Below are 23,956 nucleotides of genomic sequence, written 5' to 3' on the forward strand. Positions count from 1 at the left end.
TCATGTTCCTTCTTTTTCCTATTCGTGTTCTTTACCTGTGTATTCATAATCTCTTTCACTTGCTTATTTTCAATTTATTCTATTGTCTTTTATTTTGTTTTTCATAAAGCGATGATGTTCTCAACTACCTATTTTATGAATGAATGAAAAATTTTCGGTTCATGATTATATAACTACCAGTGGATCTTTCTGAGCCTTCATCTCTTTTCTCAATATTGTTTGTTTCGTTTTGTTACTCCCTATTTTGTTTCGTTTCTTTGTTTCTTTTAGGGTAGATTTCAAAAACATGATACAAGTCGCTGCATCTTTATTTATTCATTTATTTTTTTACCAGATAAAATAGTGAAAGGGTAGTACATAGTGTGAATTAAAGGTTGGTTGTTATGTTGATTGATGAATCAGTATGCTCACCTGATTTTTTCTTTATCGGTATGCTCTCCTGATTTTTTATAAAAGTTTGTGACTTTGTGTTAATATATATATCTAGGTCAAATCTTGAATTTCAAATATTACGTATATATCCTTCCTTATGGCATCACATTTGCACCTGTACTGAGTGTATCATGACTTCATAATGTCAAAATCTTTTAACGGTGGTCTGTTTTCATTCATTTACTAGCTATTAATTTTGTTCTATATGAAAGATACATTTGCTAAAACAAACAGTTTATTTCATGGCTTAATTAATGATTTGGTCCCTTAAATTATTTGTTGGTTACATTTTGGTCCCATAAATTATTAACGTTACAATTTGGTCCCTTAAGTTACTTTTTGGTTTCATTTTGGTCTCTTAACTATTAAAAGTTTCGTTTTGGTCCCTTAACTTATTTTTTGGTTTTGTTTTGGTCCCTTAACTTATTTTTTGGTTTCGTTTTGGTACCTTAACTCTTCCTCCGTCAGCCACTTTGGTCCTTTACGTTAGGATGAATGTATTAGAGTTAAGGGACCAAAACGAAACCAAAAAATAAGTTAAGGGACCAAATTGAAACAAAAAAATAAGTTAAGGGACCAAAACGAAACTTTTAATAGTTAAGGGACCAAAACGAAACCAAAAAGTAAGTTAAGGGACCAAATTGTAACGTTAATAACTTAAGGGACCAAAACGAAACCAAAAAATAAGTTAAGGTACCAAATGAGTAATGGGTTAATTATGTTTCTAGTCCCTATAAAATAGCGACCTTGTAAGTTTAGTCCTTACTTAATTTTAATAGCATTTTTAGTCCCTAATTTTGTTTTTTTGCCCTGAGTATTAGTCCCTACTCAATTCCAATTTGTTTAATTTATGCTTAAACTCTTAAATTTTTGAACAATTTTTTGCAGACATGTTTAGAACATTACTAAAAGTTCCTCCGCAAAAAATTATCGCAAAATTTGATTTCTACATCCAGATTTTATTACTTTTTATCTTTAACTTTTGTCGTTTTAAAAAATTCATATTTAATTCATTTCATGTCTGAAAATTCTAAATTTTAGTAAACGAACCTTTCATAGTGTTCTAATCTTGTCTCAAAAAAATCGTTCAAAAATTTAAGAGTTTAAGGATAATTAATCAAACTTTGTTTTAGCAGGGACTAAAATTATAAGTAAATTTTTTTTTATAGGGACTAAAAATGCTATTAAAATTAAGTAAGGACTAAACTTACAAGGTCGCTATTTTATAGGGACTAGAAACATAATTAACCCATGAGTAATTAAGCCTTATTTCATTAACTCCCATAGTGAGTTTTTTGTAAGAAACATGCTCACCTTTCTCTCTCCTCGCTCATTGAACCTTTTTTAGCACGAAATCTCACTGACTTAACAATTAGAAACTCTTCCCTTCAAAAAAAAAAAGTGTTCTTTATCTATTCATAGGATATAGGATCTCTTTTCACTGTTGTTGTTTTTTTTTATTTTGTTTTTAGTTGTTATTTTGTTTATCTGTTTCTTCGTAATTCCTTGCTTAAGCTGAACACTTTGATTTAAAGCGTGTCCGCTGTTTTATACACATACTTGTCAAACACCGACATGACACCGAAACGTTGTAGTTACACCCAGTGTCCTTGTGCTTTATAAATAACTCTCTTTTTGCTTGAACTTGAACTGTTATTAAGAAAGTCATGTAGTCAATTTTACGTGTTAGTTAATGTTACTTATTCAACCAGTGGAATTTTAAAATTTCATTATGTATCTCAGTTTTTAAATTGATTTTCTTTCATGGTGATACTTTACTATTTTTGTTTAGGGTACAATTTAGATTTGTTTTATACCCTAGGAAAACAAATTTACATTTCAAAATTGCAATCCAAATTTACATTTCATGTCATTATATCTATATGTTCATGACCTTTTATTATGGAATAGAAAAATTGTACCTTTTTTATGGTTTTTATTTTTTTTCTAACGCATTGTTCTTATCATTGAAAAATTCTAACCATTGAATGTATTCTCAGATGGAAGGCCCTAGCAATTCAGATGTAGGTGATGGAGGAGAGAGTGTATCGGTAACTCAATATTACACTCCATATTGGAAGAAGATGTTACTTAAATCAGGCCTTCGACCTCTCAATATTGATTTGTCTCTTAGCCCTGACGATGATACTAGTAGCTCGGTGGCTTCTACAAAGGTGGGTTGTGAAACACCTTTATCGTCTTGGGATTTCGAACCTGAAATTGATATCAACCTGGAAGAGAACTATGTTGATATAGAAGAACAAAACGAGTTTGTTGGGGTGGAAAACACAGATCATGGTTTATTGTGGGAGATGGACAATAGAAGTTATGATAATTTGATCAAAAAAATTATTGAAACGGAGGAAGAGCTAAGGGTTGCCAATTCAAAGCTTCGTCTTTCAGTAGAAGAGAATATAAAGTTGAAGGTTCAGGTTGGGAATGGTGAGGGTCAACTAGATAATGTGAGCGAAGAATTGAATCTAAAAAAGAAAGAGTTGAGGAAACAAAAAGAGCTTTTAGAAGAATTTAATTTGAAAGATGAGGAGTTGCAAAAACGAAGTGCTAAATTGAGTACTCATATTCCAGAGTATATTCCAGAGTATGTCTCCAACATTACAAGTTTGGTAAAACAACTTGAGGTAGCCAGCAAAAAGCTCAAGATATCAAAAGTTGAAATTGAATCTTTAAGAAAGGAACTGTGGAGTAAGTCACATGAGACTCATAAATTGCAAGGTCAGCTTAAAGTGGCACTGGAAAATATGGTTAAATCAGAATTGGAGCTGGTTTCAGAGAGAAAGAAGAACCAAATGCTACGAGATTTGGTTACAGTGTATGAGAATAATGAAACTAACCATAAGCAAGATGTGCAAAAATTGAACTCGGAAATGCTTGATTTGCAAGCTAAGTTCTCTTTGGAGAAAGATGAACTGAATTTTGATATTGCAAGTTTGTCAAAAATGAAAATACAGTTGACCTCTAAACTAGAGTATTGTGAGTCTATAAACAAGGAATTAGAAAACAAATTACGTAAATATGAAGCTGAAAAATTGAAACAAGAAGAGATGCATGCTACTCAACAAATGGTTCTGCAAGATGAAATCAGTTCTTTGAAGGAACTTGGTCAAAGAATACATGATATAGAAGATGCGAACAGGGAATTGGACATGGTAATGATTGAAAGAGATGAAGCCGATGTCAAGATTGATAAGCTTAAGGTTGAGATATGCTCTTGCGACGATCAAATTACAAATACAAAGACATACATTCGCAATCTTAAAGCATCATTGAAAGAGCAGGTGATCAAGAGAACAAAAACTGTGAGTTGTTTATTAGCGTTGTCAAATAGTAGAACTATATTTCTTCAACAAAAAAAAAATAGTAGATCATATAGTGTAGTAGAATTTGAACTAATCACTTGTGTTTCGCAGTACGCCATTTATTATAAAGTGTTATTAAATAGCGGTTATTGTGGCGCTATAATCTTGTTGTAGAATAGTTGAATTTGATCAAACCGTTATTTTCTGCGAGTTGCAATTGACAAGATTAACTAGTTACTGCTATTTATAATTATATATGTGTATGTATGTTTACTTCCTGTGATTTATGGTGGATGGGAGGCTTCTAACCAAATTATTTTATACATTGTTAGATTATGTTTTTCATCTCAAAACTTGATGTCATCAAGAGTTCAAATTCTGATACCTACATTATGTTTGAGGAGGCAAAAAAAGAGGACTTGAACTCTCAGTTGCAAACGCAAGCTGCTCAAGAATTCAGAACGCCACATATGGGATCTATAATGGCAAAACAAGAACAAGGTGCTGGAGCTGATGGAGCACAACCTGAAGAGGAAGAAGAGGTTGATGAAACTGGCATGAAGGCCCAAAATATTGAGATGGTAATGATACAGGCAGGAGTGTCAAGAAGCAAGGCTGTCAAAGCTCTCAAGACTAACAATGGGGACATTGTTGATGCCATGCTGGAACTAATTAATTTTGATTTATGATTTATTTTTATTTGTTTTTTTTTTTAATGATTTTGGAATCATTAACAGAGTGTAGCCAAATCATATGATTTGGTTTACTTATAACATTCATCGTATGGTAAAATAAAATGTGTTTTTTTTATCTCTATACGTATTCCAACTTTTCATTTTAATTCTGCTAAAATTTTCTTCAACTTTTATCTCTATGAGTTTTTGCGGGAATGCTTAGAATATTATAAAAATCTCTCCAAAAGAATTATAATTGTTTAACAAAACATGAATTAAGTATGAATTATTAAGCGTCGAAACGTAAAAATTCATATTCAACTCATTTTCTTATCGATTTTTTCTTCTGTGAAACATTAATAAATAGTTTTCTACATGTTTGAGAAATAGACAACCCTTCAACAAATTTATAGTACTTGTGCGTTGTGTTGTTGTATATCCAGAAAGAAAGTGCATAAAGCAGCATAAATGTACTATTTACTGAACTGTTTGTTGAAATACTTTATTTATATTTGGAATGATTTATATGCTATTTTATCTTCCATGATTAACCCTTCAAGTATTTTGGAGATGGTAAATTCTATCAAATTCCATAAATCACGTGTCCAACTTTGGCTATTTTAATGTATGAGGGTAGCTATTTGTAGCGAGACAAACAGTATCACGAATGTATAGCGAATACATGGCAACCATTAGATTTTGCTTTGGTGGAATACAGGGGTCAATGGATATAAATAAGATAATTTGCTACAATATCAATTGAACACTCGTGATAATATCGTGAGCATGTTTTTCGCTGTAATTAGCATTTCGCTTAATGTATACATAATACATGTAATCCATGGCTTTAATTTGCTATTGTTTTGTCGTTAGTACCTCTAAGGACTATCATTTGACTGTAAGGCATTATCTTTTATATTTACTGATATTTAACTTTTCAAAACATTGGCTTATGATTAACAGTTATTTGAATTGAGTCATTTTAATTGTTAGGTTTGAGGCAAAATCTGTCTGAAGCAGAACTCATTAGTTTGCATGTTATTGATATTGCTTCTCTCAGAGGCTATTTGCAAGAAAGGTCGAGAGTGACGTAACGTAGGTCCATTTTCACAATGAAACATTACAGGAACATACGAAGGTTTGTATTGTGTATGTGTGGTTTGTTTTTATCTTTGAGTTCTAGCTGAGATCTGTTGTTTAATTGTTTGGTGTAAGCAGTTGCACAGTTAAAGTCTTCCTTAAAATTTGCTTCATGCATGGGTTGTCATATCTTTAGAGGATTTATGGTTGAATAAAAAATGCTAACTCAACAAACTCAAGGCGAATTTTGTGCAATTTACTGAAATATGCTTCATTTCTAGAGATGGTTTATGTTATGTTTGAATGAACTTAAATTTTTTTCATTTATTTGTACTCCAAGTTTATCAGAGTCTGAGGAAATTTGTCTGTTTACATTTTGAAATGCACATCTTGAAATTCAGGGACTTAGAAAGTTGAAGATGCTGCAAACAGCTCTTCAAGATTTCCAGACATCAGAAAAACAAATGGAAATGCCTTATTGAAATTAAGCACTACACCTATGACGATAATCAGAGTACATTATGTCCATGTGAGATCTTGATCTCTATAGCTAATTTCGGAGAGATTCTTCTTTCATGTGTCATATAGTTTCTCTTGTTTGTGCTCCATGAAAAGAACTAGCAGGTCAATGTATCGTACCCTGAGAATATAGTATAATAAGGGCCAAGATAATTTAAATAAACAACATAGAAAAAGAATAGATTCTCTTCTATTTCACATCATATTTCCTCTGATTTGTAAGTTTTGCAACTAATGGCTGAGAGTAAATTTTTTGGAAAAAATAGTGATCATTAAGAATACTTATTTTTTACTTATATGTCTTGCTGTTTACAGTTCTCATCTCAGGAGGTTCTGCAAGATTCATTGTGAAATGAGATGATGAGAAGAAAACATTGTAATTTATCCAAGTAATCTGTATGCTTTGAAGGGAGATCTTGCTTTTAAGTTGTTATTCACAATTTTCTTTTTCCCCTCACTGCAGCTCTGAAGTATTAATTGCATGGAAAAACACTGTAATGCTGACATTAATGCAAAAATTTCAGACCTGCTACCATCAAACAATGGCAATTGAAATAATATACTGTGTTCCTTTTCATGTAATTACCAATCCCTTTTTACATTTAGTATTACCAAATTCTGGTATTAAATCCATATGAACTTAAGAAGAAATATATATACATTACTCTATGCATTTTCACCATATTATATACATTGAAGTGCACTCTTGTCACAAATGAAAATTATTATATATTTGTCCTTATGATTTATCTTATCACATTTTTGCATTGTTTCTTAATGAAGGTGAGCATGATCACTTTACTCTACAAGGGTCAACGGTGAGTCCCTCGGTGGATGATGGCGGGAACTGCTTGTCACCATTACTATTAAATGCAACTTCTTATAAAATTGAGGTCTTCCATAACAAAGCAGTGGACTATACCTTGATGGTTACTTTTGTATCCTTCATTCATGAATAATCTTAGGGCTTTATGACTGTTAATTTCCTTACAGCGCAAGCTCCTTGATATAAATATATCAGGTCTCTTTTTTGCAAGTCTGTTGGTTCGTCAAACATTATTTATCTTGCAATAAACTTAAGGAATGAAATTAACATGAATTTTTCAATATTTGGATAAATGTACCAAACATTATTTGAAAATTCACATCATAGATAGATTTTGTAACTTAATAATAACTTACAAGTATGATTACGGAAGATGAATATGATTCAAAATGCCTTTACAGGGAGCTGCTAAGGTTTGAATGTTAATGATCGGTCAACAGGCGATAAGGAATGTCCATGTTTGCATTTTACAAATGGAGATTGGGAGAAAACCAGTTAGTAAGATAGAATAATTTAGAAGATCAGTTTTTCTTTTCAGGGGTGTTGTATTAGGTGAAGGTTATTATATTTGTTGAAAAAGTAGAGCTATGTATGCATTCACATTGATTGTTATTTGTATGGTTCTTATCATTGTTCCAATAGATGGGAATTCAAGGATTAATTATCTTCTTTAATTAGTAATAACAAGAGTGTTGACTGAATAATTCTTCTTCTTCTTCTTATGCACTCTTTTTGGATACCTTAGATAATCAGCAATGTTATTCATGATTCACACATACCTTTGCATCCTCGTTATATATTAGGAATGTATGTACTCGGCCCTCGTGAGCTTAGCTCATTTGGTATGGACAATGCATGAAATATGCAAGGTTCTGGGTTCAAACCTCGGCCACCATAAAAAAATATATATATATATATATATTTACTCGGCTCGCAATCCCATTATATATATTTGGTTGCCATAACAACTTCATACACATCAAACCAGACAAGAGCTGGTGTGTTTGTTTGGCTGTATTTATTGGGATTCAAGCTGTGTTTGTTCTCCTTCAGCACTATCTTGGATAGTGTTGGTTCATTCATCGTCAGGTTAGTCCCGACTCTCTTGATTGCAACCAAGAGAGTCTCAACCCCGTCCAGTCAGCACTAAAGGGAATACATGATTTCTTTTGTTGGATTTTTTATTATTTCAAGTATACCCTTAAATATAAGAATTTTAATTATATTTTTATATTGTTGGTAAAAGATAAGCATAGTTTGTTACTGTTTAAAAGTCACAAACATTTAAACATATAATTTTAATTAAAAACAAAATTTTATAAAAAAAAAAACATTGCTTACAATTTACACGCGTTAGCACAATAGAAAAACGGATAGACGGCCACGGTGCCTGCATGAACGCAAGTATATATAAATGGAATGTGTGCCTTTTTTCAGCTGAATTTTTCATTATTCCATTTATTTATACCTTTGAACAAAATTGCTTTTAAGAATGTTATATTGTTGATGTTATAGAAGAATATTGGAATTCTTTAATAAAAATTGAAAAGGATAAAATTAATTTTGTTATATTATTGGTAAAAGTTAACAATAGTTTGTCAGAAATATGCATATAGTTTTCATCAAAATTTCATAAATAAATAAAAAAATCGCTTATAATGTATACGTTTCACCACGGTAAAAAAACGGACAGATAAAATTTAAATATGTTCATATGAAATGAGTTTTAAACAAACTACGGTTCAGTCCAAAAAATAGAAAAACTAACTAGGGCAGAAGACTTCCAAAATAATGAACATATTCCCTCAAAAATAACATATTACATATATCAAATTTAAGATTTACATTTTTTGATAGACAAGAATCAAATTTTGCATCTATAAAAGAAAAAAAAAACAGTTAAGTCTCGCAAATACTAGCCAATCCCAGCCAAAAAAAACCTAGTTCAATTAACTGCACAAAATCAACACTACATAATTATTAATTTTGTTACTAAAAAAAGGAGAAAGATGTTCTCGAAGGAAAAAGAGGAGAAGATAAAGTAGAAAATACAGGAAAATTAATTTTTTGAGGAAAATTAATGTTTGTTGAGAAAAAAAGGGAGATAAAAGGTAACAAAATGTTTGTTGAGAAAAAAAGGAGATAAACATAACAACAAACTTTGTTTTTCTGAAACAATAGATAACAATAGTAGTAGTTTTTTTTCCTATTTATTGTCTTTATAAAAAACCTTTGTCAGATGCGCCTTCAGTGAAACGTGTAACTTAGTGTGATCTTCACTTCTTTAATCATTCTTTGAGGTCAGTGAACACTACTATCGTACGATTTCTTCACCTTCTCTTTTTTAATTTGTTTTGTTTTGCGGATGTTTAATTAAGTATTAATATTGCTTGAACTGTTATAATCGTTATAATACTAGCGATGTTTATTCAACCAGGTAATTTTTATCATTACGTTTGAAACTATAGGATTTTGAATGTGAGTATTCAATTTGTTTGTGTCACGATGATAACTAGTTTAGATCGTTAATTTTATGATTCTATTTTAGACTTAAATCATATCATAGGATGAATAATAATAATAAGTAAAAGCAAAGGTGATGATGGTTAACTAAGTTGCTTTTAAATTGCAATCGCGATTTATAGTTTAGGTTATATCCCTATTTTTTTTTTTTTTTTTGACAAAAACAAACTTAACTCATTTCATTAATGATAACAGTCTCAATACAAGATGGCATATGATCATGAACATGGGTATTAACATAAGATAATGACGCCCTTGCTAGTAGATGGGCAACACTATTTGCTTGTCTCCTAATAAAACTTATTTAAAGTTTTGGTAGATTCTAAGTGAAGCTTTGCAAATATCAAGAATAGCGTCAAACATGGAATTGGTGTTGAGTCCCCTAGCTATGCCGTCAACCACTTGCTTGCAATCAAGTTCGATAGACACCTTAGATAGACCCATACTTCCAAGCCATTTTATCGCCTCCTTTAGTCCCATAGCCTCTGCTTCGTGTGGTTGTGGCACTCCTATTTAGACACATCAATTTTTAACTTTTAGATGATGGAAGTTTATAATATATAAATTAGGGTCAATAGTGCTTTACCCCCTTTAATATAGGTGATTTCCAGTTTTCTCCCTGTAAAATATTTTTTTTGAATTTCATCCTTGAAATTTGAAGATTTTTTGGTTTTGGACCTTCATGAAAAATTTCAACCCCTATAATTTAAGCAAATTTAGGTTTACCCCCCCTTGTAATTTGAAAAAAAATTGGTTTACCCCTGTTAATTTGAGCAAATTTTGGTTTACCCCCTACCATATCTTCGATTTTGTACTGTCCAAAACCAAAAATCTTCAAATTACAAGGATAAATTACAAGGATGAAATCCAAAAAAAACTATTTTACAGTGGGTAAAACCGGAAATGACCTATATTACAAGGGTGTAAAACACTATTAACCCTATAAATTACTTCCAGAAAAAAATTGTTTGTTCACCTGTATCGATTTGTTCTTTCCGGAGTGATGATTTGAAGGTATCCGGTATGGGATTTTTTCTACCAAAGTTGATTTGCGAATCATGAGTGTTGCAGGTGTATAAAAATATCACAATAGGCTTAATTAATCATATGCATTAATTAATATTAGAATCAAAAGTCAAGATTAGGAGTAACATTCATACAAAAGATTTCTTCGTCTTTTAGTCCGTTTTATGTCCACACTTTTGGTTTTTGGTTTCTGCATATAAGTTAGGTTGTAACAAGTCTATCCTTTTGATTTTTAATGAATTTTTGTATGAATGTTTATTATATTATAAGAATCACTCTCGTATACAAATAGAAATTTTGAACAAAACAATTCAATATGAATTTTTAAGCTTCAAAAACACAAAAATTCATATTTAATTTACCCTTGTTAAAAAAAATTAAATTTTGCAAAGAGAATTCTATAATGTACTAAACATGATGAACTAAACAAAAAATTAGAATATTTAGAAATAAACTCTTTATTTGTTGATTTACGAGAAGTAAACAAAAGTGAAAACTTGTACCTTATCATTTATTTAATTTTTTGAAACCTCGGTATCTTATTTAATGACCGACTAATTTAAGAGGTACAATATCACCGTCCATTCGTGGGGCTCGCTCCAACTTTGTATGAACTTAACCTAACAAAATCAACACTAAAGAGAATCCAATTTGACACCTTGAGAAACACACTCCATTGTCTCAAAGTAACAGCATTAGGCATTAGGCAACAACCAAGATAGATTGTACCCAATCATTTGTTAATTTAAGAGGAGAAGTAAAAGAAAAAAGATTTACCCTTTTAGAAAGTGACATGCAAATCACAGCAACATAAATTCCTAAATTTTAAGCCAGTATTAATAAAAGAAAAATAAACTCTTAGCAACCAGATAAAACATCTAACGTTGTATATTTTGTAGGCATGTTTTCAACATTATTTCTATACTTGTCCATACTTCTTTTCATTGTAGAGTTCTAATCATTGAGTTTATTCTCAGAATCACTAATGGAGGACTCTAGCAATTTTGATGTAAGTTGTGGCGAGGAGAGTGCATCGATGACTCCGTATCAAAATCTGATGTTGCTGAAGTCTAATCTCCAACCTCTCAATGTTAGTTTTGATGGTGATAATACCTCAGTGGCTTCTATGAAGCAGGATTCTGAATCACCTTTATCATCCTGGGATTCTGAACCTGAAAATGATACACCATCTGTAATCAAGTCTGACGGATCCTTTGAAGATATCAACCTAGAAGAGAACTATGTTAATATGGAAGAACAAAATCAGTTTGTTGGGGTGGAAAACACAGATGATTTATCGTGGGAGATAGACAATAGAAGTTATGATAATTTGCTCAAAAAGTTCATGGAAAAGGAGGAAGAGCTAAGGGTTACCAATTTAAAGCTTCAACTCTCGGAAGAAGAGAATATAAAGTTGAAGGTTCAAGTTGAGAGTAGCGAGGGTCGGCTTGATGATTTATGTGAGGAATTGAAGCTGAAAGAGAAAGAATTGCATAAACAGAAAGAGCTTTCGGAAGAGGAGATTTTCAAGTTGAAGATTCAAATTGAGAAGAGTGAGAATCAGCTGGATAATGTGATCAAAGAATTGAACCTGAAAGAGAAGGAGTTGAATAAACAAAAGGAGCTTTTAAAAGAAGAGATTTTCAATTTGAAGAGTCAATTTGAGAGAAGTGAGTATCAGCTTGTTAATGTGCAGGAAGCATTGAATTTGAAAGAGGAGGAGTTGCAAAAACAAACTGTTAATGTCTGCAAAATTACTGATTTGGTGAAACAGTGTGAGGTAGCTAATGAAAAGCTCAAGATATCAGAAGATGAAATTGAATTTTTAACAGAGGAACTTAAGAGTAAGTCACATGATACTCGTCAATTGCAAAGTCAGCTTGAAGCGGCACAAAGAAATATTGCTAAATTAGAATTGGAGTTAGATTCAAGGAAAAAAGGGATGCACTCATTAGGAGAGTTGGTTAGAATGCATAAAAAAGAGGAGCAAAAATTGATGTCTGAAATGCTTAATTTGCAAGCTAAGTTCTCTTCTGAGAAAGGTAAGCTGAATTTTAATATTGCAAGTTTGTCAAACATGAAAATACAATTGACCTCTAAATTGGAGGATTGTGAGTCTAGAAACAAGGAATTGGAAAACAAACTAAGACAATATGAAGCTGAAAAATTGAAACAAGAAGAATTGCATGCTACTCAACAAATGATTTTGCAAGATGAAGTTAATTCTTTGAAGGAAGAACTTGGTCAAAAAATGCATACTATAGAAGATGTGAATAGGAAATTGGGCATGGTAACGATTGAAAGAGATGATTTGGATGCCAAGATTGATAACCTTAAGGCAAAGATATGCTCCCGCGATGCTAAAATATTAAAGAAGAGGGAATATATTCACGAGACAAATGCATCATTGAGGACGCTGGTGGTCGAATATGAATCTGCAGTGAATGAAGTTGATAAATTGAAACTGAGAGTGGAAGAACTTGAAAAGGAGGTGGCTAGACAGAATGGTGTGATTTCAGATGCGGCTGAGGAGAAGAGGGAGGCAATTAGACAACTAAGTTGTTCGCTTGAGCACTATAAGAGTCAATATCATGAACTTCTTCAAGCATGTAATGATTTACAGGCGTTAGTGGCGGTCTTTTAAGGTTACATTGAGTTGTGTCTGTTTTTTTTTTTATAGTCTTTGGTTTTTTAGTTTTTCATACTGGTTTCTTATTCATTTCTGCTATTATGCACCTAAATAGATGTCTTTCTTATTGATTGAAATAGGCCAAACATTGACAATTGAAGTTATTGAAGTTTTATGTTCATTTTCGTATAGTCTTGATTTCTGAAAAAATGACTAGAACACAATATTCACACTACATCATAATCATAATCTTAAAAGTAGTTAGTTTTAATAATTGGATCGTTATTTATATGTATATATTCCCCCTTACAGTGTATGGAGAACGTCATCCATGGCAATATAAATTTTGTTTCAATTCTTAACAGTTATAATTATAATTATCAAAATTATTTATTCATTTCGTTTTTTACATAATGGTGGTAGCTTGCATGTGCTACTCAGTATTTACAACGCTTTCTGTTCTTTTCCAAGAAAATGAAATTAATTGCTTATATAGACACTTGTGATGCAAATATATTTATACTCTAGTATGTTTGTAACCTGTTTTTGGCTGAGTTACTTGTTTCTCATCCCAAATTCTGGCCCATGTTTCTACCTGTTTTTGGTTGAGTTATTTGTTTGTCATCCCAAATTTTGACCCTTGAAATTGTTCGGTAATATATCGTTAATGAGAAATGTGTCTATACACTATTTTATTAATGAGAAATGTTTTTTTGACCAATACTAATGAAAAACGTTAACAACATACTCTGCACCATCAAACAAGAAATATATGTGATCAACTAATTATACTCATTTAAATTTTAACAATGTTTAGACAATGTGTTAAGATTAGTATGTCAGAGATTATGTGATCAACACAATCTTTTTTCCGTGTTAACCTCCTGTTCTCAAGGAAAAAGAATCCTGGTAATCCGGAGTTCAAAGAAAAGATAAGTAAGTCTGATCAAATTGTTCTAGGAATCGAACTCAAGTAGGTCAACACAATCTACCATTAATCTTTCTCTAATTTTGAAAGTTAATTACCAGCAAAAACACAATATGTTCTATTCTAATCATTTGACATCTTAGCATTTTTTTTACCATTTTGTGTCTTTTCCCCACAACAATAATTGCTTTGTAATTTTTGTAGAAAAAACCCTTTTAGAGATAGAAAATAAATGTTATTGAGATAATTTTGTCACAAAAGAATCCTTTTTTAGGGGAAAAATCTCTTTTATATAGTTATTCCCAAAAAAAACTAAATTTTTATTTTTTTAAATGATTTTTACTACGATATACAAACATCAAATATATTCTGATTTTTTATAAGTCTCTAAAAAATAATCTATAAATTATTAAATGACAAAATCATTTACAGAGTTTTGTATTCGTTTGTTGCAATTTTTCAACAAAAAGAAATCACAATTTTTATATCAATAAACAAACACAAAATAGATTCTTAATTTTTAGAAATTCTTTAAAAAAAAAATTTTAAAATTATTGAATGACATAGCCACTTTTTTAATATGCAACAAACAAGCGTATATTTAATTTACATTTACTATAAATAAGTTTTGTGATGTGCACATGTTTTTATCTCACCTTGGATCTATTTCATGCAATAAAATTACATTTACATGAGTTTTTTAGGCAATTTGGTGAAAAATGACAATTATTTTAATATAGTTTATAAAGATTATTCATAAAATTAAATTCTAATAAATACATTTCACTTATCAATAATATAAAAAAAATATGGGAGAAACATTTATCACTCATACTTAATTTTTTTTTTTTTTTTTGGAAGGATCACTGATACTTAATAAAACACACGAAAATTGTTTTTTTTAATGAAATGACTGTATACTTCAATGCTAATATCAACTCTATAACAACGCTCTCATTGCCCATCTAGCTAATTTGAGGTTGACTCTTCTGTGTTTGCCACTTTTATATCACTTGGCCTTTGTTTTGAAAGACTAGGCCATCAATACCGTATTTTTTTTACTTTTATACTCCGTTGCAGATGGTTCAAGTTGAACAATTCAAATGCATAATAATCGCGTTTTCTTTTACTTGGTATATGCCACCGGATGATTTGGGGTTGAATAATGTAACCCTCACATAATTTATTTTAATAAATAGTTATTTCTTTTGACAAAGTTTAATAAAATGTTTCTAACTTACTTCTTTGTTTTTTCAAGTTTCAAACAAATATAGAAAAAACAAGTTTGACATGTTCGTATATTTGTAAGATCTAGAAAGAAAAATATTTGTCCAAAAAATATAGAGAAATGATATTCTAACAACCATTTTGTGACAACCTATGTGACAACTTTATCTCTCATACTCACATTATCTTTTTACTTACTCTCTCTATTGCTTTGGTTTTCGTGTCACTATCTACTTTTCCTTTGAAAATTGGTGGTTGTCACAAAAGTTGTTGATTTTTGGTTGTTAGAATATCATTGCTCAAAAATATAACAGCTACGTGATTGACCAATTCAAAGAAGACGAGATATATAGGACCCATAATTCTTGGCGCTGACTTTCTTTTTCACAAAACACAAACACAGTCACGCGTGTTAGAAGAGAAACAAACGAGTTGACTATGTACAGTACACACGAAATAGAAGACTCTTTTGTTGTTGCTACTGTTTCACTTCCACGCAGGAACAACTACAACATTTTCATACAAGACTTTATTGATATGTCTTTCATATTCTAGTTATTATTAATTTGGTCTTTTTCTTTGCGCCAAAGAAAAGTTTCTTTCCTCTTCATTTTCCCAACATGTTCCTACCATTTCCTCTATTTTCCCTCCCTCTCTTCATTATAACATAACACCCTTCTAAGTTCTAAGACCCTTTTCATTCTTTATTCTTTCCTCTCCACTTTTATGATCTTCAATTAAATTCAACCATTTCATGAGATTTTGCACACCTTCAACTACCAATCCGATCCAACCAAGGTATAAATAAATTCGGCATATATATACTACTATTTAAAATATTTGAGTTATATGTGACTGCTATGATTGTTTGTGCTGTGTGTTTGCATGTGAGATTAAACTTTCTTGTTACTATAATGTAAGTTTCACCTTTTAATTTTGTTTGTCATTTTACTGCTTGTCTTTTTCCAGTATATAGCTAGTTTACCTTTTATTTGAACATGATAAGAGTATAAATATTATATTATGATATGATATCTTTTATAAATTATTTTATTTGTACAATTTTCACTTGTTTTGAACATCATGCTGCTTCTCCTCTTTGCATAATTAACTTAGTAGTTGTCTTATACTAATTCTTATTGATCTTTTTATATGCAGACAGTGAAACTGAAAGTATATTTGGAGAGCTTTGTTTTCTGAATTTGATATTTGACTTTGACATCTATAACTTGCAAAATTTGGGGCCAAGACTCTACATTTGGACTATAGTTGATTAAATATATATTTGAAGGAATATGTCTGGTAAGGTGGTTACCAAAATTCGGATAGTTAAATGTCCTAAATGCCGGCAACTTCTTCCAGAGCCTCAAGGATATTCTGTGTACAAGTGTGGTGGATGTGGCACTGACCTTCAAGGTGAAAAATCTAATTTTATTTTTGTATACCATTGTACTCTTCAATTTTACTCTGTTTCAAAATTATGCAGAAAAAATAAAATAAAAAATCTGATGTGAAGTTTATGTTTGTCTTACTTAATGAACTCTTGTAATAGTTTGACATTGGTTTACAATATAAACTTCAATATCAATTGTGAAATTTTCCAACCAATGTCATGTATTCTGTTATAGTTTCATTCTTTCTTCCTATTTGATTGATATAAATTTCTTCTGTCAACTGTATACAGCAAATAGAACATTATTTTTAACCATGTTGTCCAACAACATTTACATGAGAATTTCTTTAAAAAAACATTTACATGAGAATTTCTATGAATATCCGGTTTCAAATAATGATATTAATTGCATTCTGTATATCTACCTCTTTCTGTTCTGAATCACTGATATCTTTTCATTCTTTTCTTTTCATACAGCTAAGAAACAAAGTTTGGTTGTGAACTCAGATTCCAGTATGCAAGAAATCAATGCAGCTCCTGGAAAAGCATCGGATCTTGTTTTTGCAGGTAAACAGCATATTGATAGAAAACGTCAGGTTCTTCCTCGGAAAGATAGTTTGAAGGCTAAAGCAACTGCTTCTTCAAGAGAGTGTTATTTAGATGGAAATGGTGAGTACAATGGCGGTCAGCTAGTACCATTCAAGTTCACAGATGAAGAAGAACTGGAAAGTGAGTTGGATATACCTAAATTGTCACTCAGAAGGCATAGAGTGTCCAACAAAGGTGGTCCAAATAACATCACTCACTGTGAGATTGAGGAGATAAGTAATAATGGAGACTTTTCATTACAAAGACCAAAAGAGGACTTAATTTGTTCATCTGATGAAGATGGCAATTATGACAAATCAGCTCTGATAGGGGACAGACCTGAAATGGAAATCACTGAAACTAATTTTGGAAACTTGTCGCTAGAGGGAGCAGATGCGGTGTTGATTTCTGGATCACATGAAGAAGATACCAATAAAGAGAAGCCAGTTACAGAAGGTGCAAATCCTGAAGTGGAAATTATTGGAAATGATTTAGAAGGAGTAGAAGACTTGAATAATGGCAATTTGCCACTAGAGGATTTTAATTCTGGAATTGATGAAGATGCCAATAGTGATAAATCAGCTCCAGTTGGTACGAACCTTGAAGGGGAAATTACTGGAAACAATATAGCAGGAGAAAAATTAAATAATGGAAAGTGGCCACAAGAGGGAGAAGGAGAGGATTTAAATATAGAAGATCCTAACAATGACCAATCAGCTATAGAGGATACCAAATCTGAAGTGGACACAACAGAAGGTACTACAGCAAAAAATGCAAGCAATGAGATTGTGGATACATTAGATACCACAGAATTAAGAGATCATAGTTCAAAGTTTAATGGTGTTCTTGGAAAAGAAAAACTGTCTAAATCCTCAACCACAAGAAGCTCATATATCACAGGTTCTTTGATGAATGCTTACACCGTTGCTGAAGGAATGACCAGAAAAGGTAAAGGCCTTGCTAATAGCTCCTCGTATGGGGATCTTGGAACACAACATCAGTCACATATGCCACATGAAAAAAACCATGTCATGAAAGACAGCACAGTGAATAAAAACAAAGTGTTGGACAATACACAACATGGTAATTCACGTTGGATAGAAACAAAAAGAGATCACAAGTTTCCATCGAGAATGCCTTACAGATCAGGCTATGAAAGTGGCAGGCCATCAAATGGAGTGCATGATGAGGGCTCAAGCTTTCTTTCACACGACTCGCGTGAGGACACTGACCAGGAAAAAATGAAACTGATGAGAATGGTTTTGAAGTTGCAGGATCAACTCAACAAGACTCGCTGTATGAGTGAGGAAACAAATGGAAGAGTTTCTGCTGGTGTATCTTACAAGGGGATCCGTAGTTCTGCATACCAATACCATAGCCATGACCTTCATGAGGGAAGGTTTTCTCATGCTCTTGATCACTCTAGATGTATCGGAAGATGTAATCATGGAATTGCGTCCCGCCAAAGGCATAAGTACTCGCGGATACCTTATTCAGCTGAAGCAACAAGTTGTGCACACCATGTAGATCATTCTTGTTACCATTGTTGTTCCCGTGTCTTAGCAGATTCTTCTCCACGTGTTCATTTCCAACATGAAGATTTATACAGGTCCTATCCAGTGCAAAATTGTTGCTCTTCAAGTCCACAATGCTTCAGTGAAACAGATTCTGATTTTCAGAGGCATAGGGCTACTGTGGTGAGGAAATACTTAAGGGACAAACATAACTTGGCTAAGCGACATCACAAGCCAGTGGCAGGTGGAGCTCCTTTTGTCACTTGTCATAAATGTTCAAACCTGCTTCAGCTACCTGCAGATTTTCTCCTTTATAAAAGAGTATGTCACAAGCTGAAATGTGGTAAATGTTCAGAGGTACTCAAGTTTTCATTGAAGAATGGAAGTCATGTAGTACCTTTCTCATCGAATACTATAGGTCTTCCATCTCGTGAGCTTCACCGTAGAAGCGAGGTGGTTAGTGGCAGCAATATACCATCAGTATCTCATGTCAACTATTACCAGTATTCACCTGCAAAACCCATTTCATATTATGATGATTATGGGCTTTCTGTCTCTCGAAGCTTCTCTTCAGAAGTAGACCTTCTTTCTCTTACACAACAAATTCATCCCTTGAATGGTGGTAAATATGTTAACCCAAATGTCTCTCCTAGCTCAACATTCAAGGCAAATATTGTTGCTTCAAGATATTTTAATGCAATCGCGGCTCCAACGGATACAGATGAATCAACTGGATTTTCCTCCAGTATGTCTGAAACCAGGAAATTGTCAGCAGAAAAGGAGGTAAAGCCTCCACAAAAAGGTACTCTTCATAAACTCATGGGTTATTCTACACCAAGTAAAGTGATAAGAGGGGCATCTTGTTGAAGGCAAAGGAGCTCATTCTCAATTCAGAAAATTGTCGAAGTAAAGAAAGAATCGTTATTCACTTTAGAACTGAAATGTTTGGTAATCCAAAATAAATCTGAAAAGATAGAGAACAAGGGAGTTAATCAATTTTGATGCAGTATTTTCCATCTTGAAACAGGGAATAGGTGTATTCATAAGCAGTAGCAACATTTTTTCATTTTATGTATGTATATACCAGGTTCTGGAATAGGTTTTGTGCACATGTAATGTACGGAAATTAAGATTATTGTTGTAAAATTATTCTTTGTTGTGTATATAACGCGGGTATTTTTTTTTTTTTTCAGGGAAGTATTTAGACAAGTCTTATATTATTCATTTAAGTTAAATGAAATGTCCTTTCATCCGTTCTAAATGCATTTTTTTTTTATAATACCCATAGGCAACAATAACTTTTTTGTCTGTAAAAATTAAGTTTCTTGTCAGTGGTTCTCATTGATTTACCCAAACAACAAACTTACAGAATTACTCAAATAAATTATTGTGTTCTATAATTTGACAATTCAAATTCGATTCTAAGTAGAGTTCAAACATTTAAATACTCAGGAGAATCATCACATGGATACAAAGTAAGAGCATTCTTTACATAGTGTTGGTTGAACTATGGGAGCCAACAAAATAATCATCATTATCTGAATTGGATCCTAAATCTTCATACAGCTCAAAAGGTTGTATCCTGTTTGTATTGGCTTCCAATGGCGGTAGTCCATCATCATCACTTGTGTCCGTCTCATTCTCTTGTTGCGCGGTGGCTCTTTCATTTGAATCATGTTTAAATATTTCAGGCCTATACATAAAACATGATTAAAAATATGAGAATTTGATAACTTGTGGATGCCACTATATGCTACCATATAACATCCAGGTTTGATTGATATAGAGAATATGAACAAAGCATGTGATGTAAAACTATCTAAATCTGCATCAACATACGGCTCAAAAGGTTGTATCTTGTTTGTATTGTCTTCCATTGCAGGTAGTTCATCATCATCCCTTATGTCCGTCTCAGTCTCTTGTTGCTCGGTTACTTTTAAATCATGTTTAAATATTTCAGGCCTATATACATAAAACATGATTAAAAAGATATGAGAATTTGATATCTTGGGGATACCAGTATATGCCACCATACAACATCCAAGTTTGAATGATAGAGAATATGAAGAAAGTATGTGAAGAAAAACTATGTGAATCAAAGTTGTTAACAACACACCATTCTGGAGATTTTTGTAATGCTCGGACTTGTTCATAGACAAGAACTTGAACAACAATACATCCAACCTTGCTTCCTGATTCAAGAGCCTCTTTCTTCCCACTTTCATCAACTACAACAAAGTTCCCTACAGATTGAGAAAAAAACAGCTTGTGTTGGTTTATCAATGAAGTAAAGTCATACTAAGAATAAAATAGTTTACAAACCCAATACACAGTATTTCAATCAAACTCTTAGGAGGGTGTATTGGATTGAGATTTTAAAAGACTATTTTGGCAAAAAAAGTCATGAATTATAGGAATGTATCAACTTTCAAGATTTTTATAAAAGACTTTTAAGATTTTGAGGGATTTTAACTCAAAGACTTTTAAAGATTTGAAAGTACTTTATGAGAATTCCTAAGATTTGAAATGACTCTATCAAATTTTAGAAAAAAAATTCAAAATTACAAGAGTGGATGACTAAGATAATAAAAAATCAAAGATTTACATAATAAAAATAAAATCAATACAAAAAGTCTTAGGAAGAACTGGACAAAAAAAAAAAATAAACAATGCAGTAACGTCATCGTATTCATGAGTAAAAAAATAATAATGTGAAAGACGACGACAGAGAAAATAAACAACGACGAAAACCACAAAATTAGAATCCGGAGAAAAAAGAAAAGAACCCAAAACATAATGACTCTCCAAGAAAAACAAAAAAGTGAAATGAGGATATCAACACTCAACAGTAACGTATGTTGTGAAGTGGGAGAAAAGAAAGAACATATCATATAATAATGGAAAAGAAGAGTCTCAAGAAATCTCATGTCTTTGTATGAGATTGTTAGTTTTAAAAATTTTAACTAAAAAGTCTCACAAAATCTATTATATCAAGTAATCCATTGAATTCTATACATTTTTGAATACCAAGGGATAATTTTTAAGTTGAGAAATTGATTTAATACGCGAGATTTTGTTGGACTCTTTAAAAATTCTTGAAAATCCTAATTGAATACCACCGGAATTATTTCTAATCCTTTAAAATCTTGATTGAATACCTCAAGATTTTTTTATGACCAAAAAGTCTTTTAAAATCCTTCAAAATCCCAATTCAATACACCCCCCTTATGCTTGTAAGTTAGATTTGTATCTCTAGTGAACAAGCGGAGAGTCCAAACAAAATTTCAAATTTGAGATCAATGGATTGTTTGACAAAATTGGTTTGTGGAGTGTCGGCTTTTAGATAACTCCATAACCACAAAATCATAATTAAATTAGAAATTCTTTTTTTCCCCCAAATAATAAAAGTGAGACACTATGAATATGATTGAGCATATGGTAAAAAAATGTTTGATCAATGTCAAGAGCTGAGTAAAATCATGGATGAAAACAGAAAATCATTAAGTTAAATAGGAGAAACCTCGTTTAATCCACATGCTTTTCTGAAACTTAGCAGGAAATATAGCAAGTGATTTTTCACCGCGTGCATCCATAATCTCAATGAGATTGGAACCACGAAGAGAGACGACACGCATGATGCATTGTCCATGTTGAAGAGTAACATGTTTTTCCTCTGTTGCCCTTTTCAAATTCTTCCTTCCTCCTCCCATGGTTATCACAATCAAAAAACCCTACAAATTACAAATGGCATCAACATAAACTAACATTTTGCAGGGAAGAAAAAAGTACAGAAAATACTGTTAACAGAATTGCTCTATAAGGTTCACCAAATTGAATTGAATCTGACTGAAATTGGGATTTGAACAAGTTAGAGTGAGATGATGAGAGGAATACCTGTTGAAGTAAGTCGGCCGTGTTAGGGGTAATGCTGCGGGAGATAGCTAAACGAAAAGCAGTAACTATGGTAGGTACGGCTTTTATACGATTAATGATCAATTTTAGTTTCACGGCGCTGCTTCAAGCTTTGCACAGCTCTCTCTTTCTCTAGGTTAGAGATGACGTTGAAATTGGGTTTCAAAAGCCCATTACTTTCTTATTTTAATTTTAGGGTCCCTCAACAAAAAAAAAAAAAAAACAAATTAATGTTTGGGGACTAAAATATAAAATAAAATTTTTTTCTAATAAAAAATCAAAGTAACACTTTTTTTATCCATCAAATTAAAAATAATAACACTTTTTATCAATCAAAATAACACTTAGAACAACAATTGATTGCTTAGACCAGCAATGGATTGGTTAAAGTTATAAGAAACATAAATCTTTTAAGTATGTGGTTAAGTGTTCGACCATTGACCCATTCGTATGAAAAATTTTGTTTTGGCATGGAGAACCCATCTTATGTGCACACAAGTTTCTTGATAGAAATTAGTCACTTGTAAACAGTTGTGAAAATTTCATATCAGTATCATATAACAAAAAGAAAAATCCATAATTCCATTAAAATTTATATTGATTGAAAAGAATATTTATAGTCAGATTTTATTTACCTCTCGGCCGAACTCCAGCACAATAGTTGAACTTTCTACTCACACTTGCGTAAATGTGAAATTCTACAATTTTTAAATAAAAATAAAATCATAACCCATCTATCATCTATTTGATTTAAGAATTTAATCTGCATAAAGGGTGTAATTTTTGACATATATATACATATATTCAATCAAATCATTTCATAATACAGTCTTTTTAGGTTAGTTGCTAAAATATTTATTTGCCACGATTTGATTGAATGTGAAAATTATTATAATGTCACTGCATAAATATTATTCTCTTAATTTGATTCATTCATTAATAAATTTTAATGAATGAATATTAACTCCTTTCACAAAATTAATTAAAAAATTGAAGTGCAAATTTAAAAATGAATTTTGTTTACAATAAAACAAATAAAAACTTTTAATTGGTTAAAAACTAAAATAAGTACTTTTATATATTGCTATGCAACCTATCGTTGGTCGTTGTACCATCGAGTCGACAAACCACCATTGTCAGTCACCATGAATTTGTTGTTGGTCCATCGTAGATCTTTGAAACTCAAACGTATACCACTATCGCAAACTCAGAATTTTTTTCATAAACTGAGAAATTTGAAATAAAAAAATATTAACTTTTTTTTTGTATTATAAAACTTACCAACTTTTTTTGTATTATTAAAAAAACACCTTGTTTTATAGAAGAAAAATACTACCTTGTATTACAAAGTCTCTGCATTTCCGTTCT

General features: G+C 31.6%; 4 protein-coding genes across 4 annotated transcripts; 3 read left to right on the forward strand and 1 right to left on the reverse strand.

The window, feature by feature from the left end:
- Positions 1-2,432: 2,432 nt before the first annotated feature.
- Positions 2,433-4,524, forward strand: LOC146941528 (uncharacterized). The gene is made up of 2 exons (XM_085755341.1): positions 2,433-3,749; positions 4,082-4,524. Exons 1-2 carry the CDS (start codon positions 2,433-2,435, stop codon positions 4,436-4,438), a joined length of 1,674 nt encoding a protein of 557 aa, XP_085611467.1. The 3' UTR covers positions 4,439-4,524.
- A 6,660-nt stretch (positions 4,525-11,184) lies between these two features.
- Positions 11,185-13,215, forward strand: LOC146941529 (uncharacterized). Its single transcript, XM_085755340.1, has one exon. The coding sequence runs from the start codon at positions 11,383-11,385 to the stop codon at positions 13,039-13,041; it is 1,659 nt and encodes a 552-aa protein (XP_085611466.1). The 5' UTR covers positions 11,185-11,382; the 3' UTR covers positions 13,042-13,215.
- A 2,523-nt stretch (positions 13,216-15,738) lies between these two features.
- Positions 15,739-19,868, forward strand: LOC146941530 (uncharacterized). The gene is made up of 3 exons (XM_085755342.1): positions 15,739-15,979; positions 16,340-16,597; positions 17,052-19,868. Exons 2-3 carry the CDS (start codon positions 16,477-16,479, stop codon positions 19,541-19,543), a joined length of 2,613 nt encoding a protein of 870 aa, XP_085611468.1. The 5' UTR covers positions 15,739-15,979; positions 16,340-16,476; the 3' UTR covers positions 19,544-19,868.
- Positions 19,869-20,021: 153 nt separating this feature from the next.
- LOC146941531 (Nucleic acid-binding, OB-fold-like protein) lies at positions 20,022-22,745 on the reverse strand. The gene is made up of 5 exons (XM_085755344.1): positions 22,571-22,745; positions 22,197-22,407; positions 20,793-20,919; positions 20,516-20,638; positions 20,022-20,369 (listed from the first exon to the last, which is right to left on the reverse strand). The coding sequence occupies exons 2-5, from the start codon at positions 22,384-22,386 to the stop codon at positions 20,165-20,167; spliced, it is 645 nt and encodes a 214-aa protein (XP_085611470.1). The 5' UTR covers positions 22,387-22,407; positions 22,571-22,745; the 3' UTR covers positions 20,022-20,164.
- Between the last annotated feature and the right edge of the window lie 1,211 nt (positions 22,746-23,956).

Source organism: Medicago sativa, chromosome 3 (genome assembly GCF_051527215.1).
Source record: "Medicago sativa cultivar Bolivia chromosome 3, Bolivia_mono, whole genome shotgun sequence".
Taxonomy (NCBI): Eukaryota; Viridiplantae; Streptophyta; class Magnoliopsida; order Fabales; family Fabaceae; genus Medicago; species Medicago sativa.

Excerpts from the sequence above, each read along its gene's own strand:
- LOC146941530 (XM_085755342.1), top strand. The coding sequence starts at position 16,477 with ATGTCTGGTAAGGTGGTTACCAAAATTCGGATAGTTAAATGTCCTAAA. Across the intron at positions 16,598-17,051 it reads ATGTGGCACTGACCTTCAAG|CTAAGAAACAAAGTTTGGTT; the intron begins GTGAAAAATCTA and ends CTTTTCATACAG.
- LOC146941528 (XM_085755341.1), top strand. The coding sequence starts at position 2,433 with ATGGAAGGCCCTAGCAATTCAGATGTAGGTGATGGAGGAGAGAGTGTA. Across the intron at positions 3,750-4,081 it reads TGATCAAGAGAACAAAAACT|ATTATGTTTTTCATCTCAAA; the intron begins GTGAGTTGTTTA and ends ATACATTGTTAG.
- LOC146941529 (XM_085755340.1), top strand. The coding sequence starts at position 11,383 with ATGGAGGACTCTAGCAATTTTGATGTAAGTTGTGGCGAGGAGAGTGCA.
- LOC146941531 (XM_085755344.1), bottom strand. The coding sequence starts at position 22,386 with ATGGGAGGAGGAAGGAAGAATTTGAAAAGGGCAACAGAGGAAAAACAT. Across the intron at positions 20,639-20,792 it reads TTACAAAAATCTCCAGAATG|GCCTGAAATATTTAAACATG; the intron begins GTGTGTTGTTAA and ends TTATGTATATAG. Across the intron at positions 20,370-20,515 it reads AAGATACAACCTTTTGAGCC|GCCTGAAATATTTAAACATG; the intron begins GTATGTTGATGC and ends TTTTATGTATAG.